Source organism: Drosophila pseudoobscura, chromosome X, assembly GCF_009870125.1.
Source record: "Drosophila pseudoobscura strain MV-25-SWS-2005 chromosome X, UCI_Dpse_MV25, whole genome shotgun sequence".
Classification (NCBI taxonomy): Eukaryota; Metazoa; Arthropoda; class Insecta; order Diptera; family Drosophilidae; genus Drosophila; species Drosophila pseudoobscura.
In genome coordinates this window covers 16,863,370-16,886,660 of record NC_046683.1, presented here as the reverse complement: position 1 = coordinate 16,886,660, position 23,291 = coordinate 16,863,370, and the positions used below count along the sequence as shown (strand labels likewise).

Here is a 23,291-nt window from a genome sequence, read left to right as displayed (position 1 = left end):
ATCACTATTATAGCCAGACTGAAAAAACAGAATAGAAGAAAACTTCTAGCATGGTTTTGAGCACTTCTCAGTGTATGTATACGATGTAGGTTTTTTCTCATTGTAGTTGCATTATTTTTAACGACCGTAGAGGGTTTTATTGTCGCAGGTGACAACGAAGGCAGCTGTAAACCAGTGCACAGTGGTTCGTTTTCCGAAAACTCGTTGCAAAGTTCGGAAAGTGTACTTCAATTAAGTATTAGGTATGCGTTTAATCGTTGTTCAAAGCTAAGATTTCTGTTTCAGAAGCGTGTTGAACAGATCTTCGTTTTGGTCTACCTACAAACATATATCACTCATTTTCCTTGCTTTTATACCCGTCTATCGGTCTGTCTATCGGTCTCTCTTCTCCCTCACACACACTGTTCCTCGTTCAGTGTTCACCCCATGGCGGATGCGAGCGAGTTGTAACGGCTGGCATTGCTGTGGGAAGAGAGAGAGAGAGGCTGCTACGACCTGTAAGATTCTAATAAAATAGGTCATTAAGTGGAAAGAGTATATACAAAGTGCAAGAATTAACTTTAGAACATAATTCACGGTCGTAGGTACTCTTTTCTCTCTTTTTTTACTTACAAAATAATTATTTAAAATATTTGCTCAACATTGGAAAGAGTATATTAGACGAAGCTTTTCGGTTTTTTATTGCTTAATGATTTCTAAACAATTTTATTAATGATTTAATTGTGTCCCTTTTGGGAGTCGTAGCTTAAAAGATGAATGTTATGATTTTTGTAGCGTGTTTTCAGAAAACCAGCCACTGTGGGCTCTCAGTATCGCTGGCAGCTCTGCAGGAACACGAAACTAATAACTACAGAGAATCCATAAAGTGGATATCTTTAGGAGCCCTCAATATTAGATTAATATTAATTGCGCAAATATTTTCTGGATCGGCCCACATTTGCATAAAAGGGTGGCCAAGGGCTGGGGTCTCCTCACACAACCATGACACCTTTCACTCCGGTGCTACTTCTTCTGGCTTTAGGTCTGGCTGGTTCCAGTGAAAGTGAGACCCAGAAAGGACTGGACTTGGGAGCGCGGCTGGAACAGCTGCAGGATACGCTGCAGCAAGTGTTCGTTGGGCTTCCGCTGGGCATCACCTTCTCCCAGCTCAACAAACTATGCAGCACAATCGTTGACCTAGGCCTTGTCCAGACAAAGATTATACCGGACATGTCGCGCATGAGTTTCCTTCTGCGCACTGACGAGTGCCAGAATGTCAGCATTCCGCTTACTGAGGCCGAGAAGCTGTGGGAGGCGCCGGGCTTCTACCAGGATCGGCCCACAGTCATCTTCATTACGGGCTGGCGGACGAGCATTACCGATTCGAACAGTGGACCAGCTGCCAAGGCCTATAACTGCCGCAACGACACCAATTTTGTGGTAAAGTGACACTGACTAGATCCAAGTTCGTCTTAGATGATTGTACCTTTCGTTCCTGATAGTTCTTCCCCCCCATGTGATTGTTTAAATGTTAACCACAATGTTTCAAAGTACTCCTCCACAGCACAATATCTGATCGAGTCATAGCTGATATCTAAAATGGTCAACTTGCCTTTCTTCACCAGTTGCTGGATGCAGCCGACTTCATTGACACCCTCTACTCGTGGTCGGCCCTGAACACGGAGGCCATCGGTGCGTATGTGGCGGAGGCCTTGCTGAAGCTGGACAGATCCTATGTGATCCAGAAAGTGCACTTGGTGGGACACAGCCTGGGGGCGCAGATTGCGGGATCGGCCGGCCGGAACTTCAAAAAGTTGTCAGAGGGAGCGACTCTGGCGCGAGTGACGGGCCTGGACCCGGCCAACCCTTGTTTCTACGATGGCAACAATCTGGGGGGCGTACGGAGCGGCGATGCAGAGTTCGTCGATATCATACACACGAATCCCGGAGTTCTGGGCACACCGAAGGTCGTGGGCGACGCTGACTTCTATGTCGAGGGACTGTTTGCGTTCAAGAGCGGCTGCGGGGCGTCGGTCAGCTGCTCGCACGACCGTGCCGTCAAGTACTATTCCGAGACGGTGTACCGCACCAACACAAATAACTTCCTTGGCAAGAGCTGCGGTCGGTACGCGGATCTCTGGGACGGACGCAATTGTAACGATACCCGGGCTGTCATGGGCTACGGCGCCAGTGCCCGTGATCAGGGGTTTTTCTATGTGGATGCTAACGACGAAGAGCCGTTCGGCACAAATGCAAACCCCGAGGCCTACACCGCAAGCAATAGCCAGTGCGGAGCCTGCTAGGACTCTAGTGGGGCTAGTGGGGTGGACAGTGTCCTCCTAACCAATAAGCCTGCAATTTATATCTTAGATCCATTGAATAAATGTCTTCGATTTGTACTTTTGTCGGCTGGTCAAGGACTAGGACTAGGGGAAATTCCCCAGTGAATTCATATCCATACCTGTGCATCATCCAAGCTCTTATGGGGGAGACCTCCCACCTCGTGACTCGCGTTGGGAACTCGCGTCGTGAATCGCAGAGAAGCCAGAATTAATTTTTTGGTGACGTATTTTTGGGCTTTGGTGCTTTGGAGGGGGTACCAGCGTCCAGGGCGTACCCACCGATAATTATCAGGTGCACGTCGACAGCATAACAATGGCTTGGGGATCGGGAACATCGAGTTGAGAACGGAGAACGGAGAATGGAGAATGTGAATCCGATGCGGGCAATGAGCAATGGGTCGGAAACGGGTCCGCATTAATATGGCGCTGTCGTCGTAACCAGCAGCAGGCAGTCGTTTGATGTCGTATACGTGAGACTCTGCCTATATTTTGATACACTCCCGGGGAGCAGACCTTGCCGGCTGGATGAGGAAGCTTGCGTCTATTTATGGAGCTCCCAAGCGGAATGCAATCTGTGTGCGGGTCTAATCAGTTCGCTCTCGACCCTCGGTGCCGTTAGATCAGAGACCAGTGGGATCACTTTCGAACTCTTGTCATTGAGAATAGTCCGACGAAAGAGTGTTAGCCGTATCGGGTGGGCCTTGGCTCTATCGCTTGTTGTTCCTATGGCCGCTGATCCGAGTTTTGAGTTGGTTTGGAATTGAAATTTATGCAGATGAGTGTTGGGCATGCGACTGCAGGTTGCCACCACACTCTATCTCTGTCTCGAGATCTGCTTCGGCTTCTGATTTCGATTCCGATTCCGATTCTAGACCCGGGCTCGGTTGCGTCTCTGGCTGCGGCAGTGCCTGTGGCAGCGGCAGCGGGGAGGGGACGCCGGCAAGCGATCGAGTGCGCGAATGAGTGTGATCGAAATGGAAACTAATTAAGTGACAAGTGCACCTTATCTGATTGCTGTGATGCGCATGAAACACACAACACATCGATATGGAATTATATATAAGGTGATGCTAGGCTCCCTGGGCTATAAATACTTTTGTCGAGCAGTTTCCGGCACTCAGTGCGCGCTCAGCTCCCGTCCAGGATGGGTAACCCAAGACGCATTCATGACCAGCATCAGGGCCGCCATGGCCTGGCCAAGATGACAGGGCGACTACTGTTGATGGGACTGCTTGTGGTCCAGTTGGCCCGCCCAATTCAGTCCATTGAGTGGACCCTGCCCGATGTCATAGACTCGATTGGCTCCGTCAGCACGAGCATCATCGATCCCAGCCTCCTGCCCACTCCCCAGGGCCTGCTCGATGGCAGCAAGCAGTTGATTGCCGGCTACCCCTTTGAGTATGTCTCCAGCACTCTCAATTTCATATGTGAGTAGACCTCCACCTCCAAGAGTGAGGCTTAAGTGAGAAATATGTTCGCGAATTGGCAGGTTCCCAGGCCCTGTCCTCGCATAAAATCAAGTCCAAGTTTACGCCGGACATCAATAAGATGAACTTCCAGCTCCAGGGCGCCTGCACCAAGACCAACTTTGCGCTTACCGACGCGGAATCCATGTGGAAGAGCCCGGAGTTTAATCCCAAGAAGAAGGTCGTCATCTTGGCCACCGGCTGGACCACCACAGTGAATGGCTCCGACACCATAGATGTCCTGTCCAAGGCCTATAATTGTCGCGGTGATGTCAACTTTGTGGTAAGTTCGGGGACCTGGGCATTGACAGGGAGCGAAACGGATCAGTTTTCTTCCATATCTGTGGATTTCGTGAACAAGTTCCAGAAGAGAAGCCCTCCCATGCAAAAATTGTATAAGAAGAAACCTGATCTGCTCGGTTAAGTCCCTAAAAAATTCACTACAACACTTCGTTTGCCTTCGCGTTGGACTTCTGTCAAGCACACGAAACCGAATAGATTCTGTGGGACTCGGTGGGGCTTTGAGGGACACGATTCGACTCGGTGGGATTCGGTCGGTTCTGAGATTCGGTAGGACTCGGTTAGTTCGAATCCACGTCTCAGCTTTCTCATAACATCGAATCTTTCGCCCAAGACGGACCGAACAAAGCAGGTATCATCATTTCGGTTTTTTTTCTCGCTCACTCTTCATTTGGCACGAAGCCAAAAAACAGTTTGTGAGGGATCATATATATATCACTATATACCAGAAACCCACTCTCTACAAGCAGAGTTATGAGCAGAGTAAAATATATAAAGTACCCTATACTTTTAGGCTGTGGATGCGGCTCGGTTCGTGGACACCCTGTACACATGGTCGGCTTTCAACACGGAGGAGATTGGCGAGAACATTGCCCATGGCCTGGTCCATTTGCTGGACCTGGTGCCCGTGGAAAACATTCATCTTATTGGCCACAGTCTGGGCGCTCACATTGTGGGCTCTGCGGGTCGGCATCTGCAACGTCTGACGGGCAAGACGATACCACGGATCACCGGCCTGGACCCGGCCAAGCCATGCTTCAACGAGGGCGAGATTCTGTCCGGCCTGCTGCGCGGCGATGCCGCCTTCATCGACGTGATACACAGCAACCCGGGGGTGCTGGGCAAGAAGGATCCGCTGGGGGACGCCGACTTCTATCCGGGCGGCATCCATCCGTTGCCCGAGGGCTGCTACTCGGTGGTCTGTGCCCATGCCCGCGCCTGGCAGTACTACGCGGAGTCCGTCTTTCCCGGCAACGAGCATAACTTCATGGCCACGCGATGCAACTCAATGCAGCGCCTGCGAGATCTCCGCTGCCCGGGCAACGAGCACCCCATGGGCTACGCCGCGCCGACCACCATCCGGGGCAACTACTTCCTGGAGGTCAGCGGCACATCCCCGTACGGCAAGCATGCCAACATCGTGCGCACGATGAGTCATGAGCATTGCGGCGTCTGTCCCAATGGGCCGGACTCGACCACTACCCCGACCTCGACTCCGAGCCAGTCCTAAGCCTATCCCTATTCCTATTCCTATTCCTTTCCTATTCTAATATAACCTTCTCAAACATATTCTCTACTGCATATCTATGCACATATATGTATGTATCGCTAGAGCTAGAGTAAGGCCTTGTTATTGTTTTTCTTGTTTATGCTCTCTATCACTCTGTTGTTGGCTAACACCGGCCTGCTCTCGCTTTCGCTCTCGGTCTCGGCCTGGGCCTGGCCCGATTGCGGTTGGCCGATAAGCAAAATACAATTTGCCTTCTAAGCGTTGACAATTCAATTAAATTCGTGTTTATTATTTGTGCTTATGCAAAGCGGCAAGGAGAAAAACAGCTTGTGGTAAAGAGGCCGCAGTGTCGCCACTAACGACGCCCGTCCCGCCTGGCATGCAACGAGCTCCGCGCTGCCAGATGATTGTTGACTCGAGTCAGTCTCTCTGACTGCCTGGCGCCCTGGCCGACTCGTACAGTGGGATCGGTTAGTGGGGGAAATCGGAATTGGATGTCGTCTGGTTCTGGCTTGCCATCCAGACGATGCTTTACTGCCAGCTAAGGTCAGCCACACAGCACTGGTGAATGTTGACTTGACTCTCCACTGGAGCGGGGTGCCGCTGGGAATGAGTTCACTCCTTAATGGGCTGGATGTCCTAGATGCTATGGGTCGAAAGTTGTCATCTGAATCAGGTGGTTACAATGTTAGCTAGAGCATTAGAATACTTCCAATGAGCTTGATTATTATATGAATGGCATTCCCAAGAGGCTGTTTCTATAGGGTTGCCATGCCTGACTTGACAGGGTCATATTAATTAAGATCTTGCCGGAGTCCTTTCTCTGGCAAGTGTCGTCTGGCGAGCAGGAAATGACAAGGGCTCGAGGTCACTTTTCGACAGATTTTTCCACTGTGCCACTGCAGGCGGCAGGCGGCCCCTTCACCTGGAGTCGTCTTTGTCTGACTGAGCAGATACTGCTTGTGGCAAAATCTGCCAGCATGACAAATGACTCACTCGACGCCAGCTTCTTCGCAGTCCGGCTGTCGGCTGTCCCCTGTCCTCTGTCCGCGGCTTAAGCTTAAGCTTAAGCTCCGAGGCAGAGGCAGAGTCAGAGCCAGCGGCAGCGGCAGTGGCAGCTTTTGCAGTTTCCGCCACAAGCGAGGCGAGGAAATGATCCATCAAGCGTGTGAGTTATGTACGAGAAATGTTGCAACTTGGTGGCCACATGGTTGCTTGAGTAGTTGGCTAGCTGCTTCTGCTTCTGCCTCTGTCTCTGCCTGTGCCTCTGGTTTTGGGAGAGGTGTCAGCTGGTGGCTTGTAAAGCAGTTGACCCTGGTCAAGAATCGGACGCTCAAAGTGGTTTAATAAACTGCAATTACCTCGGCTGGCGTCGTCGGTGCGTTGCGGTGTCTATGTCGCAGCTGGTTTCGGTTGTTTATCACTCGACCAGGGCAACACCTCATCCCAAACAGCATCGTAATCACAATCCCCATACCCCTGCCAGCCAGCCCAACCACCCACCCACCGTCCCGTGCGATTTATTTTGTGGATTCTCTTGACTTGACGCGCGATGCCCAACCCCAGACGAGATCTGTCTCGGTCTGGGTCTGGGCACGCAGTTTTGCGATAAATACCGAATGCCGGCCAAGCATCCATATCATTCGAGTGCCACACTTCGAGACGCACACCAACCAATCAGGATCCCATCAGGACAGCAAGGCAGCACCACAAGACTCCAGCAAGACTCCAGCAAGACTCCGACAACCCCAAGAACATGAAGCTGCTCATTGTGCTCTGCGCTCTGGTTGCCGGCGCCACCGCCGGACTCATCCGCACCTCATCTGGCTCTGGCTGGGGCTCCAATCCGTGGGGCAGCAGCAGCAGTGGCTGGAGCAGCGGCCACAGTGGTGGTGGGTGGAACAACGGCTGGTCCTCCCAGCCCCAGGTCATTAAAGTAATCAAGATCGGCGGCGGCGGAGGCGGCTGGGGCGGCAGCAGTGGAGGAGGCTGGGGTAACTCTGGCGGCTGGGGCAACTCTGGCGGCTGGGGCAACTCTGGCGGCTGGGGCGGCAGCAGCAGCTCCAACAACGCCTGGGGCGGCAACAGCGGCTGGGGCAATGGATGGTCCGGCTCCGGCTCCAACAGCGGATGGTGGTGAATACCAGCAGATCCGTACAACCCCTGAACCCCCTCCCTGTCCCATCCTTGCCTCCTTCCTCCCCCCTCCCTTCCCCCTCTCTCTCTCGCGGCCTGCACTGAACTTGATTCATTCTGAATTTGTATCATAATATTATTGTGTTTACCAACGTTTTGTAATACTCATATTTTTTTGTCTTATGATTTTGTTTGCAACAAATACAAATTGCATCGTAAATTGATTCGACTTCGACTTTTAATATCCGAAAGTTGTCCAATTAGAGGGGGATCATGATCATCCTCTCGCACCAGGCTCGACCTCATATCTGCCTCGGCTCTAACATATGCACATTATTCAGAAGAACTTTGAATTATGGATCGTCGGCAATTAACATTCTAAACTTGAGAAAAACTGAGCAATAATTATTGCTTTATGCATTTTTAAAATGATTGTGGAACATCGTTGTTGCTGTCGGATCTTTTCAAGGTGGAGATGCGACTGGAGTTCAGTCGAGATCATCATCAATAGCCAAAGAAGCAGATGCGGCAGGGGCCACACAGTACAGTGGGCCATTTAGCATATTTACAAGATATATTTAAAAGAGTTCTTAGATTTGTAGATCTATAACTTTTCTGAGATTGAGTGCCGGACTTGAGTGTCAATTTCAGTGCTCACTTAAGAGCTTTTACAACTCGATTTGTAAAGGGAGAATAGTTTTATCTGATAAAGGAATCAATATTCTGTTAAATTGGCTAATTTTTACAAGCGTAACTATTAGCCACACTGACCATTTAGCCCTTTGGAATGCCCTATGTTTCCGCCTTTGAATGCGCTTTTTTCGGACTAGGACTCACACTTAGTTCTAGTTCTATGGAACAGTCCAATATTCAATCTCGAAATACCTCCAAATAGCCACCGAATCGATGAAATATAGAAAAATGCGACGTAGCGTAACAGAAACCATAGAATCTCAGAGGTAAATCAATGTGTAGAGGGTATTGTGATATTCTGAATGCATTCTTGATCCGATCAACCGACGAGCTGGAGGAGTCTGTCCCAAAATGATAGTCTTTACAAATATAACCAAACAAACGTTTGAAAACTAACACCTTCCAGAACCCTTCGCAGGCAGCAATGCTCAAGTAATTTGCCTAAAGTCGAGAGGAGGCTGATTGGTCAATAGTTGTTGAGGTCCTCCGGTGGCTTTCCTGGCTTTGGTAACATAACTATGTGGTCATATTTCCAGGCTTTGGCAAGTAAGCTAGCCTTAGTGATGCGTTGAGTATCGCCCTGTGTGGGCCTTTGCAAAGATATTATCGATAAAAGGATCGCCAGGGGCCTTCTTGGACTTTAAATTCTTTATGTCTGCCAAGATTTCTTGAAAACTGCCACAGGAAACTCCATCTGGTGGGTCTAGTTCAGCCTCTCGGTTACCATTTCTTCTGATCTTCTGCTTAAAGTCGTACAGAAAGGTGTGAACTTTTGAATACTCTGTGTGTATCTATGCATATGCGATCTTGACTAAATTAGAACAATTTATCTGAATTTTGTCCCACGGTGTGCAGCCAAGACAAGTCTCTTATGGTTCGTTGCTGGAGGTAGAGGTCGCCACATGGACTAGGCTCTGGGTCATGCCTCCGATGTGTGCAGCACGCGTTACCAGCCAAGAGGAGGAGAAGGAGGAGGTCGACCCAGGCGGTGGCGGAGCTGATGAAATTTATGGTAAGTAATGCACTTGAGCAATCATCTGGCTGTGTTTGCATGCAAATTGACATTGAACTACTGTCCGACTGTACCCTGTACGTATGTGCCGCAGTGGGCCTGGTCTGTGGCTGGGAGTGTGCTGGTGTCTATGTGTATGGGAGTCGTGTCAAACACATTTAACAACTGCCACTGCCACTGCAAGTACTACGGTTGCGGCCGCGGCTGCGGCTGCGGTTATGGCCGCAGTGAAAATGGAGATTAATTGCCGCAAATATTGCATGGGAACACCAAAATCGAAACGAAAAATAAACATAAATATGACTTTTCATCGTCTCACTAAGACCGTATATTGAATGCTCTCTATGGTAGCAATTAATGTTGGCTGTGATGTACCGACTTAACTTTGTTTATACTAAATCGATCTATTTTTAGGGGCCTAGTGGGTTTGCATAGAAGATCCCCCTTTAACATAATCCTGTACGGGGGGGCTTTTGCGGAATGTACAGATTTCTATATTTTCTCATCTATATTTATTGTACACTTCAGTATGTTTTTCTGTACTGTCTCCATCGGGGTACAGTCAAAAGATGTTCAGAGCATAGAATTATTTTTGCAAACTTCTAAGACAAATCGCAAGGCTCTGGTGGATAAATGTGTAAACTGTTTGCAATTAATGATGCAGCTATGGCTCAGCGATTTACAAGTGGTTCGACAACGACGTGGCGTCAGTGGCGATTGTGGCGGTGGCGGTGGCGTATACGCGATTTTCAGATGCTCGAACGTTGCGTATGCGCTTTGTGGGCCGTACTTGAACAGACAGAAAATTGCATTGTGTAGACTTTTTCGCTCGACTTCGAGTGCAGTTCTCAGCCTTCCTTTGGGAGCGTCAGCGGTTCTCGAGGTGGCCAACAGGGCGAGGGAAGGGGGGGAATGGGAATAGGAATAAGCCACCTTCCATGCCAAATCGGGCGCTGGATGACTCAGCTAATGTGTTAGCCAGCTAGTTCCGTGGCAAGTGCTATAAAAACGCAGCTCTGGGCCCAGCTGGATCATCAGTGGAGCTAAGGTTCCAACAGAAGTCAGTCAGCGGTAGTTAATCAGCCCCATCCGATTTCCGATTCCAATTCCAATCCAAGGACCAATCCCCAGCTCATCAAGATGCGTAGCGCTCTACTCGTTCTCTTCCTTTGCGGCATGCTATTCGCATTCTCCTCAGCCGGACTGCTGGGCGGCGGCGGCGGGGGTGGTGGTGGTTACGGCAGTGGCGGTCAAGGAGGCTGGCAAAATAATGGCGGCGGCGGGGGTGGTCACGGCGGAGGCGGCCAAGGAGGCTGGCAAAAGAATGGCGGCGGCGGGGGGGGGCAAGGAGGCTGGCAAAATAATGGTGGCGGCGGCGGCGGCGGAGGAGCACAGGGAGGCTGGCAAAAGAATGGCGGTGGAGGAGGAGGACAAGGAGGCTGGCAAAATGGAGGCGGCGGCCAAGGAGGCTGGCAAAATGGAGGAGGCGGCCAAGGAGGCTGGCAAAATGGCGGAGGCAGCGGCGGACACGGCGGTGGCAAGTCCTTGGCCGGGAATCGTGGAAGTTCCGTCTCCTGGCAGGGAGGAAATGGCGGCGGTGGCGGCGGCAAGCACGGCGGCGGCGGCGGAGGCGCTGGTGGCAAGCACGGTGGAGGCTGGTAGGCCACTTCGACCCCAAACCACCCCTTCAGCTGATGCTGATATGTGTTCCATGGCATAGAGATAGAGACCCTATAATCCTTCTAATTTTCTTTGATCCAAACTTTCTGCCCCAACTTTTTTTCCTATTTCTATTTTTTTTTACTAATAAAAAAACTGTATGCATTTTAGTCGTGGTTTTTCTTTATTGCTTCGGTATTTCGGTAGTAAAAAAAGAAAAGTACAAGGTAGTCAGCGTTCTACACGACCTTACCATAAATCGGACCTCAGTTTTCAATCAGCCACATGTCGAACAGCTGTCGCTTCTGCTTCTTTGAGCCGTTTAATGACTAACTTTTTACTCAAATTCTAGCTCAAAAGTTGATTCCCATTAGCCTTGGCTTTTGAAAATCCATCCCTATATGGGAAATTTACAGGCAGACGAGTAGGTGTACTATAAATCACTGCCTGCCCAAAACTGTCATCGAGAAGGGCCGCGTCACTCAACCCAAGTCCCAAATGGATGCCCAGAAGGCCATCCCGAAAGACGCATGTCGCTCCCGAAGGGTCTCTACCTATCAGTCATTCCACACTGGAATCCCTGCCACAAAATAGTTGGTATCCGATGGTGCCGCTATCTGGAAGACTTTGAGCCAGGGGCAGAAGGATATGTTCAAGCCAGAGAACATGCCGAACGACATGCGACGACTAAAAGGTTTTTGAGGACATTTTTGAAGCCAAAGCGAAGCAGGGGTATACGGATTAGTTGAACAAACCCAATGTGTATCATAATGTGATGACGAAGTGTTTCGAACTAAAATTCGCACCACACTGTGGTCTCCGATGCTTTGACTTTTGAGAAGAGGAAATATACATATTTTATAAGTGCTAAAATTTGTTCTTTAATGCAGCAAGCATTCCCTTTAAAGGTGGAAGAATGTACCTTCCTCTGAGGACTATCCTTTTATACTCTTTGAAATTTGATATGTGATTGATAGATTGATATCGCAGTCACACTTCTCACACCAACACCAGCCGTTACATCTCACTCGCGTCCTCCAGAGGGCGCACAATGCACGAAAAAGAGAAAGACAGAGAATAAGTAAGGGCGTGGAAGGGGTCTGGCTTTAAAAATAATCCGATCAATGCGATATTCGGCATTCTCTAGGGTTCTGCGTTTTCGTATCTTCAAAATTGTGGACGCCACAGGTTTTTCTTCTTTGTGGGAGTGAAAGAGGCGGTGCGAAATTTGGAATACACTTGTAAAAGTGTGATATTACAGAAGTCTCTCCACCTGTCTAAGCTTCTGAATCTAAAGATCTATAAAAGATGAAGAAATATTTCCCCATCCAAATACGAATATTATCAATAATTCGTTGTAATCGGATTACTAGTACCGTCTAAATTCAGATACGGGTAGTAATAGTACGGCTCCAACTCATTTATCACTATCTTTGGGCAAAGATTACTTGCTCCTTTCTACTTAGTCCAGGCTCGCAATCACAGTTACATTGTTGTAAAATTTATTGACATATTAAGAAATGCAAAAAAATTGTGGTTAATCTTAAGAAGACATATGTTATGTACAAGTGGAGCAGTGGTTTCTAGTGTCGCCTCGTTGCCTGTCGTCGTATGGATCGCGCATCTCTTCACCAGCTCCAGCCGCCGCCACCTCCACTGCCGCCGGAGGACCAGCCACTGCTGCTCTTGCTGGGCCAGGCCGAGGAGCTGCTGCCCAAGGACCATCCGCTGCCTCCGCTGCCACCGCCGCTCTTCCAACCTCCGCCCCCGCCGCCGCCGCTCTTCCAGCCGCTGCCTCCGCTGCCGCCGCCACTCTTCCAACCACTGCCCCCGCCTCCACCGCTTGACCAGCCTCCGCCTCCGCCACCACCGCTCTTCCAGCCGCTGCTGAGGCTGCTGAGGCTTGTCAAGGCTTGGGACTTCCAGTCGGATAGGCCGGATAAGGCACTCGACCAGCCGGATCCACCTCCGCCGCCCGAGCTCACTTTCCATCCAGAGCTCCCGCCGCCTCCACCGCTGGGCCAGCCCGAGGATCCACCCGAGGACCATCCACTGCTTCCCCCTCCACTGGGCCAGCCGCTGCTTCCTCCGCCACTCTGCCAGCCGCTACCTCCTCCTCCTCCACTGCTTTTCCAGCCCCCGCCGCCGCTGCCTCCTCCTCCGCCAGAGGACCAACCACCGCTAGAGGGCCAGGCGCTGATGCTGATCTTGTTGCCTCCCGAGGACCAGCCACCGCCGCCTCCACCGCTGCTGCCTCCGCTGCTCCAGCTGCCGTGTGGCTTGGCAAAGGCGGTGACACCCAGAGCCACCAGGAGACCGGCCAGGGCCAAACGTCGCGTTGTCGAATGCATCTCTGCAGCTGCCGTGAACTAACTAATTTCCGACTGTGCCCACTCTCGGCTATTTATACCACCTGGCTGCCGGCTGCCTGCTGCCTGCTGCCAGCCAGAGCTAAGCTCATCTAAGATTCTAGCCGGCCTCATCAGCCTCAGCTTCAGCCTCAGCACCAACACCGGCTTCCAGCATCGGCTTCAGGTTCAGCTTCAGCTTCAACCTCAGCTTCGTCGTCGTCGGCTGAGTCGTATAATCAGATGTAATTGCCAAAACTGCCAAAGCCAAAGCCGCCTGCACTGGCGGACGCCCGTCTTTTGGCTGTGTCTCGGCTTGGCTGTGTCTCGGCTTGGGCCTCATTATGCCAACATCGACTTTCAATTTCGTACGCTTTGTTAGCGACCACCAGTAATGGGTCCAGCAGTCTGCCCGGCAACGCCTCCAGACCCAAAGACTCAAAGACTCGAAAGACTCATAGACTCCGTTGCGCATGCGCACCTGACTGCATCGGTATCCATGTTAATCCATGGCGATCCATGGCGATACCGCATCATGATCACCGATTTATTGGCTCGCCATTTTTGTGTAACAGCCCAGACTACTTAATTGAGTTCGGTTGCTCAGGCTCAGAGCCTGAGGAGAGGAGCATTCGATCGGTCCATCGATTCTTGATGCCTGCCCATTATTCAGAACGATTTCTGGCCAGGCGGCAGAGCAGCCGAGTGCCCGATGCCTGGCGGAGGTGCCACCAGCTGTGTGTTTCTCTTTGGCTACCGTGCAACGGTTGCACATAATTCGTGCTGTCTGGCAAATAGGTTCGCAATCAATCGATCAATCAATCAATCAATCAATTTCAGTTCGGGTTCGATTTTTTGGTGCAACTTTATGTTCTTTATGTGTTGATACACAACTTATCCCAAACCAAAGACTGGTGTCGGATCACCGATCTTAGCACCTCGTCAGATTTTCCACCCAGACCCCAGAAGAGGAGAGGAAGTATAGTTTTCAACCCGACGCTTTTGATACCCATCCATTACATATGGGATTTGTTTTTGATTTTTAAAACTGTTTCATCCCATTAATTTCCGTTTATTGTCACTATAATTAGCAGATAATTATAATTTATTAGTAGGGCAAGTAACGCCCATACTCATTTTTGGCACTGGTTTTTTTTCAGACTGTCTTTTGAGGCTCTCCTAAAATTACTTGAAAAGCAAGAAGAATGCGCTCAAAAGCCAGCTGGTATCGCATATGAGTCCTGTCGAATACACCCTTTACTTTAGGATTTTACACAGTGCTTTAACAATTTTTGTAAACTTTTGCCCCCCAATATCAAAAGACTCGTAATTTTGGTGTCCTTTAAAATTGGAATGGGGAAAAGAATCTTTTATCATTTCAAGCAGTTATTTTAAATTGAAATTAAACATAAATATGGAGCATTTTATTATCTAATCTGTCAATGGCAAAAGGATCTTCGAACCCCCACTTCATCTTTCAGTAAATCAATTTGTGCAGCTCAAGAAATTTCGAATAAGGATTTCGGCTCATAAATCGTTTGCCTTGCAGATTCTGTCCTTGAATGGACAAATGATTTAAAATTTAATTCTCAAGTCCCTTTTCATACCTATGTACATATCATTAATGTCCATAACCATGGATAATATAGACCATTTTTTCAGCGGTTTGTACATGTTATCAATTATACTATTATTTATTTATATTTATATAGATAGTATGGATTTTTATGCGACTATAGTATAGTATGAATGAATGAAAATTCTTTATTTATACACGCTTTACTTCGCACCTTGAATACCCTAATGGACAATTATTCCAATGTGAAGTCATGTATGATATGCACATACATATATTATATATCTACGTATCTACTATAGTCGCCTATTCTATATCAAACAAAACTAGCATCTAAGGCATAAATAAAATAATAAAATAACAATTCTTCTCATATTGTGGGGCAAGCTTCTGAATCTCTAAGTTTATTTCGTCGGAAAGGATTATAGTCAGGTTGAAATTGGTCCACAAATAGAACAAAAATTCTTCGCTTAAAGTGAAGAATGTTTCAGAGCAAGGATCTGATCTCCACAGAGCCCAAAGCTGTCGTAAAACATGAATGGATTTTTTCGCTCTAAGAGTATACTACGAGTATCAGCGGTTGCGAAACACCGGCTTGTCTTAAATAAACTTGAGCATCGGTCATTTATCTTTGATGTGCCAAAGTTACGACCAGCTTCTATGCATTTTTCTTCTCAATGTAGTTTTGAATCGAAGTGAACTCTTCTATCTCATTGTCTTCCCAAATGTCACGGTCAGTCCAAAGGCATATCAAATTTGATTGCACATCATGTGATATACATGAAAGCACCTCAAAAAGTAGGACTTTCAATTCGTGGATCTACAACCAATTGCTCAAGGAGTATTTGAAGGACTGACTTAGCACCTAATGAAACTGCTTTCGGAATTGGATGTGTAGCCCCAGAAGAAACCAACGAGGAATGCGGCATTCGTGAGCTTGAAGATTAGAACTATATTTTGAGCCCCCAAGAAATCGGTTCTGTGCACTGATCGCATTGCTTCGCGGAGCCCCCTTGGAAAACCGCTTAAACCTTTTGACTTTTTCACGTTTTGCGGACAGCTCTGATGGTTTTCCATTTTCATGGGCGGCATAAAAATCAAATTTGGGCCTTTTGTGCGATCGACTGAGTGGCAGGGCAGACTGGTTGAATGCCTGCCTTTGCCTGAATGAGATTGGTGATCAATCAATTGCCACAGACACAGACATAGATCAGTAGATCAGCAGATCAGTAGATCACAATGGCAGTGCACTTTGGTTGCGCAATTTCTGCACCGGGCCAAGTGCTAGACGGCCCAAATTGATTTGCCTTTGTTCGGTCTTCAATTGAGAGCTAACCGACCAGTCCCTGTCCCATTACCGACCAAATCGACTGACTGACTGGTGGCATCGCCTCCAACGATGACCTCAGGCATTGGGTCAAAGCAGGAAGCCGCAGAACCGAAGAACCGAAGAACCACAGAACCTCAACCGGTTTCGAGTATAAATAGTCTGTCTCAATTAAGAATGGAAATTATTTTCTTGCAGATTGCATAAATTCTAACAAAAAGTATCTATTATATATGTTAAAAAAAACATGTGTACTAAAAAATAAAAAAAAATTAATCTTAAGCTATTGAAGAAATTTACGCGTGTTTCTCCTTCTTCTCCTTCTTCGGATAGCTTTTTGGTTGTCAGTTTGAACTAAGTTTGGATGGTTGGGGTTCAGGATGGTTTTTGGGTGGGACGGAAGTGGACTTGGGTGGATTTACCAGCCCTTGTTCCAGCCACCGGACTGGCCGCCGGAGTAGCCTCCGGACTGAGCACCGGAGTAGCCACCAGAGTAGCCACCTGACTGGGCGCCGGAGTAGCCTCCAGACTGGGCGCCGGAGTAGCCGCCGGAGTAACCACCGGACTGTCCCTCACTGATGACCTTCACAATGATGACCTTCTGGGGAGCACCGCCACCAGAGTATCCGCCGCCGCCAGAGTATCCGCCGCCACCAGAGTATCCGCCGCCACCGGAGTAACCGCCGCCGCCAGAGTATCCGCCACCACCAGAGTATCCGCCGCCGCCAGAGTATCCGCCGCCGCCGGAGTAACCACCGCCGCCGGAGTATCCGCCGCCGCCAGAGTATCCGCCGCCACCGCCTTGTCCTCCTCCAAGTCCACCGCCGAGACCGCCCAATTTGCTCTGCAGGAGCTGTGCAATGCCGCCGGCGCCACCGCCACCGCCGCCGCCTCCACCACCGCCACCTCCGAGGAGACCGCCAAGGGAGGCCTGACCAACGGCCAGGATGGCGGCGAGGATCACCAGAATGCAGGCAAAGGGTTTCATCTCGATTTCGATGCGATGTGCTGCTCTAGTGCTGACTGCTGACGAAGAGAAGCGGAAGCGTTGACTAATTCCACCATCGGCAGACTCACGCACATTTATACCCCCGAAATCGAAGCAATCGCAATCGGAATCGGAATTGAAGATGCCCGTGCTGCTGGCCAGACAGAGATGGAGATGGACCCGCCGAACGCCTCGCCCAATTAGAAGCCATTGATAGACGCCGCGGCAGAAGCAACGCAGCATCGCGGCATCGTAGCAGCAGCACGCTATCGATTTCGTAATAACCCACATTTCCATGCCGACGCGTACCGAACCGACCCGAACCGATCAGATGCCGAAGATGCCGAAGATGCCCATGTCCGTGTGGCCATGTTTGTTGCTGGCTGCGTGGATGCTTTGATGCTTGGATGCCGGCAGTTCTTTTGTTTGCTTATGCTAATCGCTGCGCATGCGCGACGTGCTCTGCGGCCGGGGATCTTCATCTTTTGTTTTCTCAAGTCTGCACAGTGGCACCGGGCTGCTGGGCAGGGAGTGTGATACTTAGCACTCAATTATATCCAGGGCAAAACGAACCTTGAGTAAGGTTTTACATCAGTTACAAGCGCTTTTGGAAACCACCTGCAAATAGTCGAGGACTACTAAATCGAGGCAATACTGGGAGTCCCAGGAAATTACTCTTTTTTATGTGCCTTTTTGGGCTGTATTTGAATTCCAGTTGTTCCAGTTGCAGGAGGATATATTATATTTGATTTCCGCTTTTAAGAAGGGCACGCACCACGGTGCCTATGGCCGAAAGTCAAACAAATTATCGGCATATAATCAACGCCGCAAACGGCAAACAACAATCAACATTTATATCAATGTTTTGTCAGTTGGCCAAAGGCAGAGCCAAAGCATAAGCAGAAGCAACGCCAAGTGTCAGACTGATTAATGGACCCCACTTGGAGGAGAGTCGGGTGTTCTGCTTAAGCTTGCCCCAAGGCCTGCCCACCACTTAGAAAGCAAATCAGGAAGATACTTTACTCAGAACTAGGGTCCAACTAGGGTCTGCTTTACGGCCTAGTTAAGTCTATATGCCTATCTGTTCTATGTTTGTCTATTTTGAGGCTTGGGGCCCACTTCTAGCGCTGTGAGACTCCACATCACCGCTTATTAATACACGAAACCGGTTGGTTGGGAATCGCTGGCTGCTATTCTATTTCTATATCTCGGATTGGCATATATTTGCATAGCCGCTCGCTGGATATGGCCAGACACCGTAGGCCTGCCTGTGTATTCCCTCTGGTTATCGGTACTAACTAAATACAAACAATCTCACTTATTCTCTCGCCCGCCCACACGAATGGCCCACGGGTTCAATGCACTTCTTCAGCACACGCCCTGCCCTAAGCCGATGGAAATTTATGCGAAACAAAGAAACGAAACCGAAAAAAAAATAAATACAAATATTGTTTCTATATCGCAAGTCCGTGTGTGTATTTGGCATTTACATACTCGTTTGCCGTCGATGAATATTCATAATCGCATTATTCGATTATGGTTCAGCCACTATTTCAAGCTGTAAGCTGCCGACCCAACGACAGATCGACAGAACGACTGATCTTGAGGCTTCTTGAGGATTGGACATGTATCAATTGAATCTGAAACGAGTCTGAAACGAGCCAATTCGAAACAAGTAGCAGCTAATGCTAGACGTTTGTTAAAAGATTGCCTCTAAAAAGATGGAAGACCCGATAGGCCATGCTCGACCACAGAGCTTGTCGCCATTCGATGGTTTCCTGATTGTAATACGCTGTCAGAGTCAGAGGTAGGGAAGGGAATCCGACTCCAAATATCAATAGATGTTCGTTTCTGGTCTAAGAGGTAATAGAAGCACGCCTGGGGATATAGTCATCTTCTATTTCATTTGTTCAAACAGAAGGAAGTCAATTATTTATTTCGAATTATGATGAGTCTCGAATATCGCCCCAGGCATAAGAACGTCTCACTGGCTGAAATGTATAAGGTTTCCTCGTTAACCCACTCTCAGTCTCTCAGTATCTCAGTCCAGATCTGTTCAGTTCAGCTTAGATGAGATCCAAGGCGATGATTTCGGAAGAATAACGTAAACATGAACCCGTTTGTGTGGCATCTCCATCCCCATCCCCGCCCACAAAAACATGTCTACCCTATTGTTAGATCAAGATGCGAATATATGCATACATACATATGTATGTATGTATATAGTGGCTTACAATGGGGTAAAATTACAGACGGTAATAGCCGAACATAGCAAACTATTTCCCATCGCTTCGCCTTCAAGGTGCTGAAGGCTTCCATTATACTTAGTAAACCAACAGAATTAACATATTTAATTGCGAGCTATGTACCCAAATGAAATTACCAGTGCAATAGTAAACAGAAGTACAAATAGAAACCAACACCGAATCCGACGAATCCGAATCCGAAAAATGATTGCTGAATGTTTGCCACAAAAGTGAATGGAAATACGAGTACGGGCCGGAGGGGGCAACAGTGGGGGGGCAGAGTCATCATCCCGTCAGAAAGGGCGGGCATCCGTCTGTGGCAATGGCTCTAAAGCTGGACATTAAAACTTAAATTGATGATACTCATAAATCATTGCTGGGTAATATCCAAGTATAATACTTAATATTTCAATTGTTGGTCCAGCATTAATTCGAGTCCAAGCAAATTTGCAAGTTTGCAAGTGCACTCGCATTCCCGTTTTATGGCCATTAGGCAAGACAATAAATAACCATCTCACTGGCTGCATATCCATATGTAAATGCATATGTATGCACCTATGTGTGTATGTATGTACGAGTACACCCAGCCAAACAGCTAATTGATGGCGGACCGACTCATATAAATTTAAGCAAATTACACTGCATTGCCAGAGAATCATCACATCATCGGTGGGGTCGTAAAACATCGATTGTTAATTGCTGGCGAATCGATTACACCGCTTACGAGATCGTGGGAACGTAACTCCCCGGATAATAGTAGCTCCAAATGATTGACTTACTGGGATGTGAGTCACAAAGGATCGTCCAGGGATTAGTTTCAGTTCTATCTACAAAATATAAAAAAAAAACCAGAAGTCGATGCAAGTTAATCTATTAATCTCAGAGCATTTCATTCCTAAACAAAAGTCAACCAAATCTATTTTAACATTTTATATAATGTAGATCCAATAAGTCTTCTCTATTTTCTATACAAAAATAGAATAATTAGGAATTGTAAATTAATAAGGTTTTTTTTAAATTAATGTGTCCATTTTTAAACTTGTCTTAATGAAACCTATTGTCATGAAAATTTAAGTTAGTTTTTTCTACATGCCATATCAGAAATCATTTCCTGGATTGAATACGGTTTATTATTATATTATGTTATTTGCTATTATTATATTTGTTCGACTGTTAGATCATTCCGGCTTGCAACCACGTCCAGGCCCATTTCTATAGCAAGTAGGGCTTAAATTCTATACTCAATAAAAAAATCATAGTTATTAACTAAAAAATCAAGAAAATTCAGTTTTAAACGGCTCCCATCCAGACCCCTGCGACGCCGCACACATGAACGCATAATTTGCTCATACTTTTGTGTACATAAAACCGATCAGCGAGCGTACAACAACGTAATTTAATTTGTGCCTGTGTGTGTCTGGCCGCTATCGCTGCCAAGGCACTCGGAGCCCAAAGGCCAGAGCCAAGCTCATACGAAGACCCACCAGGCAGAGCCAGAGCCAGAGCTAGAGTCAAGCACATGGCAAATCGAACGAACCCAGTCGCGAGACTCGTTGACGCCGGCGATCGTGAGTTGCCGAATAGAAACGCACAAAGCCAAAGGCAAACAAAGAAAAGCGCTGAAATCCAAAGCCAAACAAAGACGGCCAGCGGAAGTAAAACAAAAACACAACAACACCAACAGCAGCTACAGCAACAAAATCAAATGAAAAAACCACAAAAAAATCAATGCACACATATTTTCATACTACATATAACCGATAAATCGATGCGTTATATCAATGACAACCGATCAATTGTTCCACTTCAAGTTTTTTTTTTCGGTTTTTGTATGTAAAGGCGGAAAACAAAGTTTGTCTGGTGGGATAGTGTCGAGGATTGGCTTGTAACTGTTTGATTTCCCCTGCTCCTTTTACTCCTCTTTTTAACTCTTTCCACGCCAACTTTCGCTTTCCGTCGCAATGACATTGACCTTCAGTAGTCGTCCCAGTCGGTCCCCCCGCAAGGGCAGAGCGTAAAGTGCACAACTGAAAACGGGTTTTTCGGCAGCCAATGGGCAACGCAGATGGCGCCATCTACCGTTGAAGCTGCGTTGAGCTTCCGAACTACACTACAGGTAACCCTGCTTATGTCGGGCCATCGTTGTTGTTGGTGGTCGTGTAGTTTTCATTAACGAGTTCTTGCAAAAGATGAATCGAAACATTAAAATATAGAAATTACTTTTGTATCAAATCACTGTGTATGCAGTGTCCCTCAGCTCAGACACTGCCTTTTTCTGTAGGCAGTTCCAGTTGGTGAATCGGACTGGATTGTTTCCTCCATGGATCCATTGATCTTCAGAGACACCTAGATTTTCAGTGTGATGCTCAATAAATTTGATATAGAAAAGCTTCAGTCGCGACTGCATTGCATCAAAACGCAATCAAAGGTGAGAAAAAGCTCACGATACAGCGTAAAAGCTTTGTTTTACGGAGCAAGCTCTGAAGGTAGTGCTTCTTCTGAAAGCCATGCTCACAACCACCATCTGTTTATCGATAAAGCTATGCCGTTGTGCCGTTGAGCTTTTACCGCATTCAAATAATTTAAGAAACGAACTCTGTTTTGATTGGTTATTTTTAATTGCATATTAGGTCCAGATTCATTATCGATTTCGTTACAATTTCAAAGGTCTAATCGTTCCACCAGCCAGCACCGCCGCGGGAGCCACCGCCATAGGAGCCGCCGCCAGCAGCACCACGAGAACCACCGCCATAGGAGCCGCCGCCAGCGCTGGTGGCATGGTTAACTGTGTAATCGAACTCGGCGGGGTTGCCCCAGGCATTGCCACCAGAGCCGCCAGCTCCTCCTGCTCCCTGCCAGCCGCCAGCTCCTCCAGCACCACCTGCTCCCTGCCAGCCGCCAGCTCCTCCTCCAGCTCCTCCTGCTCCTTGCCAACCGCCAGCTCCTCCTGCTCCTCCTGCACCCTGCCAGCCACCGGCACCGCGTCCTCCACCGACTCCAGATCCTTGCCAGCCTGCGCCCCGTCCACCAGCGCTACCTCCATAGGATGAAGCGCCACCTCCATAGGATGCAGCACCACCTCCATAGGAGCCACCGCCAGCTCCATATAAGCCAGCTGCAGCCCCACCACCATTTCCATGTCCCTGTCCTCCAATATGGACCTTGGTGTTTCCATGGGACTGCGAAACATGCGAGACGAGTCCTGCTCCAATGGCTGGTCGGCCACCGAAGCCGCCACCGCCGCCTCCTCGACCTCCGCCGGGCAGATAGCCCCCGCCAGCGCCACCACCACCACCAGCACCACCGCGGAAGCCGCCAGCATTAGCCAGTGCCAGAGAGGCCAACAAGCAGACGAATACCTGAAAAAGAGCACAAAGATCAAATTGAAGTCCAGATGGCTGTGGATCCTTCCAGAGCTGTGGTGCTTGCCTTCATTCTTGGAGACTTGGATTAAGATTCGGGATTTGAGTTTTGAGATTGTTCTCGGAGCTGAGATCCAATGGTTTGTGATGCCTGTCCACCAAGAGACATCGCCATTTATAGTCTGAGTCTTGTGGATCTTCTACGGCTAATGATCTTCTCAAGATATGATACATAACAAAGATTCGGCAAGATACAACAAAATTCAATTTGAAAAGCGAAAAAATCGTAAAAAGCCAAAAACCAAAACATCAATTTGCCCTGCTCAATCATTAGATTCTCTCTGGTACTACTCCATCGCTCAATAGTTCCGACCTGAACTCATATTTATCTTTATCTTTGACGCTCTGACGCTTGGCCAGTGTCTTGTTTCTCGCTTTGTTTTCCTTGGCTTTAATTAAAAGTTTTAAATTAATTGCAAAGGGGCAATTAACCATCACCGATTTTTGCCTGTGGGCCTCCGATTTGCTCCCCACACTTCGCACCCTTCATGGCAGCCGGCGCTTAAAAGACGCCCCCAGTGGACGCTGTGCGTCCAGTTTATGCCCAGCAATGGCCACAATCAGTG

At 48.3% G+C, this 23,291-nt stretch overlaps 7 protein-coding genes across 7 annotated transcripts; 4 read left to right on the top strand and 3 right to left on the bottom strand.

Moving 5' to 3' along the window:
- Window positions 1–966: 966 nt before the first annotated feature.
- LOC4814447 (probable phospholipase A1 magnifin) lies at window positions 967–2,378 on the top strand. The gene is made up of 2 exons (XM_001354575.4): window positions 967–1,419; window positions 1,605–2,378. The coding sequence occupies exons 1-2, from the start codon at window positions 982–984 to the stop codon at window positions 2,280–2,282; spliced, it is 1,116 nt and encodes a 371-aa protein (XP_001354611.3). The 5' UTR covers window positions 967–981; the 3' UTR covers window positions 2,283–2,378.
- Window positions 2,379–3,419: 1,041 nt separating this feature from the next.
- Window positions 3,420–5,591, top strand: LOC4814550 (vitellogenin-3). The gene is made up of 3 exons (XM_001354574.4): window positions 3,420–3,748; window positions 3,811–4,070; window positions 4,602–5,591. Exons 1-3 carry the CDS (start codon window positions 3,466–3,468, stop codon window positions 5,316–5,318), a joined length of 1,260 nt encoding a protein of 419 aa, XP_001354610.2. The 5' UTR covers window positions 3,420–3,465; the 3' UTR covers window positions 5,319–5,591.
- A 1,345-nt stretch (window positions 5,592–6,936) lies between these two features.
- LOC6901225 (heterogeneous nuclear ribonucleoprotein A1, A2/B1 homolog) lies at window positions 6,937–7,678 on the top strand. Its single transcript, XM_002133890.3, has one exon. The coding sequence runs from the start codon at window positions 7,075–7,077 to the stop codon at window positions 7,456–7,458; it is 384 nt and encodes a 127-aa protein (XP_002133926.2). The 5' UTR covers window positions 6,937–7,074; the 3' UTR covers window positions 7,459–7,678.
- A 2,491-nt stretch (window positions 7,679–10,169) lies between these two features.
- Window positions 10,170–10,988, top strand: LOC6901226 (glycine-rich protein DOT1). Its single transcript, XM_002133891.3, has one exon. The coding sequence runs from the start codon at window positions 10,300–10,302 to the stop codon at window positions 10,819–10,821; it is 522 nt and encodes a 173-aa protein (XP_002133927.2). The 5' UTR covers window positions 10,170–10,299; the 3' UTR covers window positions 10,822–10,988.
- A 1,458-nt stretch (window positions 10,989–12,446) lies between these two features.
- On the bottom strand, window positions 12,447–13,169 carry LOC6901227 (glycine-rich cell wall structural protein 2). The gene is made up of 2 exons (XM_033384578.1): window positions 12,995–13,169; window positions 12,447–12,928 (listed from the first exon to the last, which is right to left on the bottom strand). Exons 1-2 carry the CDS (start codon window positions 13,167–13,169, stop codon window positions 12,447–12,449), a joined length of 657 nt encoding a protein of 218 aa, XP_033240469.1.
- Window positions 13,170–16,236: 3,067 nt separating this feature from the next.
- On the bottom strand, window positions 16,237–17,138 carry LOC6901229 (ctenidin-1). Its single transcript, XM_002133894.3, has one exon. The coding sequence runs from the start codon at window positions 17,055–17,057 to the stop codon at window positions 16,488–16,490; it is 570 nt and encodes a 189-aa protein (XP_002133930.2). The 5' UTR covers window positions 17,058–17,138; the 3' UTR covers window positions 16,237–16,487.
- Window positions 17,139–21,898: 4,760 nt separating this feature from the next.
- Window positions 21,899–22,819, bottom strand: LOC6901230 (glycine-rich protein 5). The gene is made up of 2 exons (XM_033382407.1): window positions 22,733–22,819; window positions 21,899–22,662 (listed from the first exon to the last, which is right to left on the bottom strand). The coding sequence occupies exons 1-2, from the start codon at window positions 22,736–22,738 to the stop codon at window positions 21,973–21,975; spliced, it is 696 nt and encodes a 231-aa protein (XP_033238298.1). The 5' UTR covers window positions 22,739–22,819; the 3' UTR covers window positions 21,899–21,972.
- Between the last annotated feature and the right edge of the window lie 472 nt (window positions 22,820–23,291).

Excerpts from the sequence above, each read along its gene's own strand:
- LOC4814550 (XM_001354574.4), top strand. The coding sequence starts at position 3,466 with ATGGGTAACCCAAGACGCATTCATGACCAGCATCAGGGCCGCCATGGC. Across the intron at positions 3,749-3,810 it reads CAGCACTCTCAATTTCATAT|GTTCCCAGGCCCTGTCCTCG; the intron begins GTGAGTAGACCT and ends GCGAATTGGCAG. Across the intron at positions 4,071-4,601 it reads GCGGTGATGTCAACTTTGTG|GCTGTGGATGCGGCTCGGTT; the intron begins GTAAGTTCGGGG and ends CTATACTTTTAG.
- LOC6901229 (XM_002133894.3), bottom strand. The coding sequence starts at position 17,057 with ATGAAACCCTTTGCCTGCATTCTGGTGATCCTCGCCGCCATCCTGGCC.
- LOC4814447 (XM_001354575.4), top strand. The coding sequence starts at position 982 with ATGACACCTTTCACTCCGGTGCTACTTCTTCTGGCTTTAGGTCTGGCT. Across the intron at positions 1,420-1,604 it reads GCAACGACACCAATTTTGTG|TTGCTGGATGCAGCCGACTT; the intron begins GTAAAGTGACAC and ends TTTCTTCACCAG.
- LOC6901227 (XM_033384578.1), bottom strand. The coding sequence starts at position 13,169 with ATGCATTCGACAACGCGACGTTTGGCCCTGGCCGGTCTCCTGGTGGCT. Across the intron at positions 12,929-12,994 it reads CGCCTGGCCCTCTAGCGGTG|GTAGCGGCTGGCAGAGTGGC; the intron begins GTTGGTCCTCTG and ends GAGGAGGAGGAG.
- LOC6901225 (XM_002133890.3), top strand. The coding sequence starts at position 7,075 with ATGAAGCTGCTCATTGTGCTCTGCGCTCTGGTTGCCGGCGCCACCGCC.
- LOC6901226 (XM_002133891.3), top strand. The coding sequence starts at position 10,300 with ATGCGTAGCGCTCTACTCGTTCTCTTCCTTTGCGGCATGCTATTCGCA.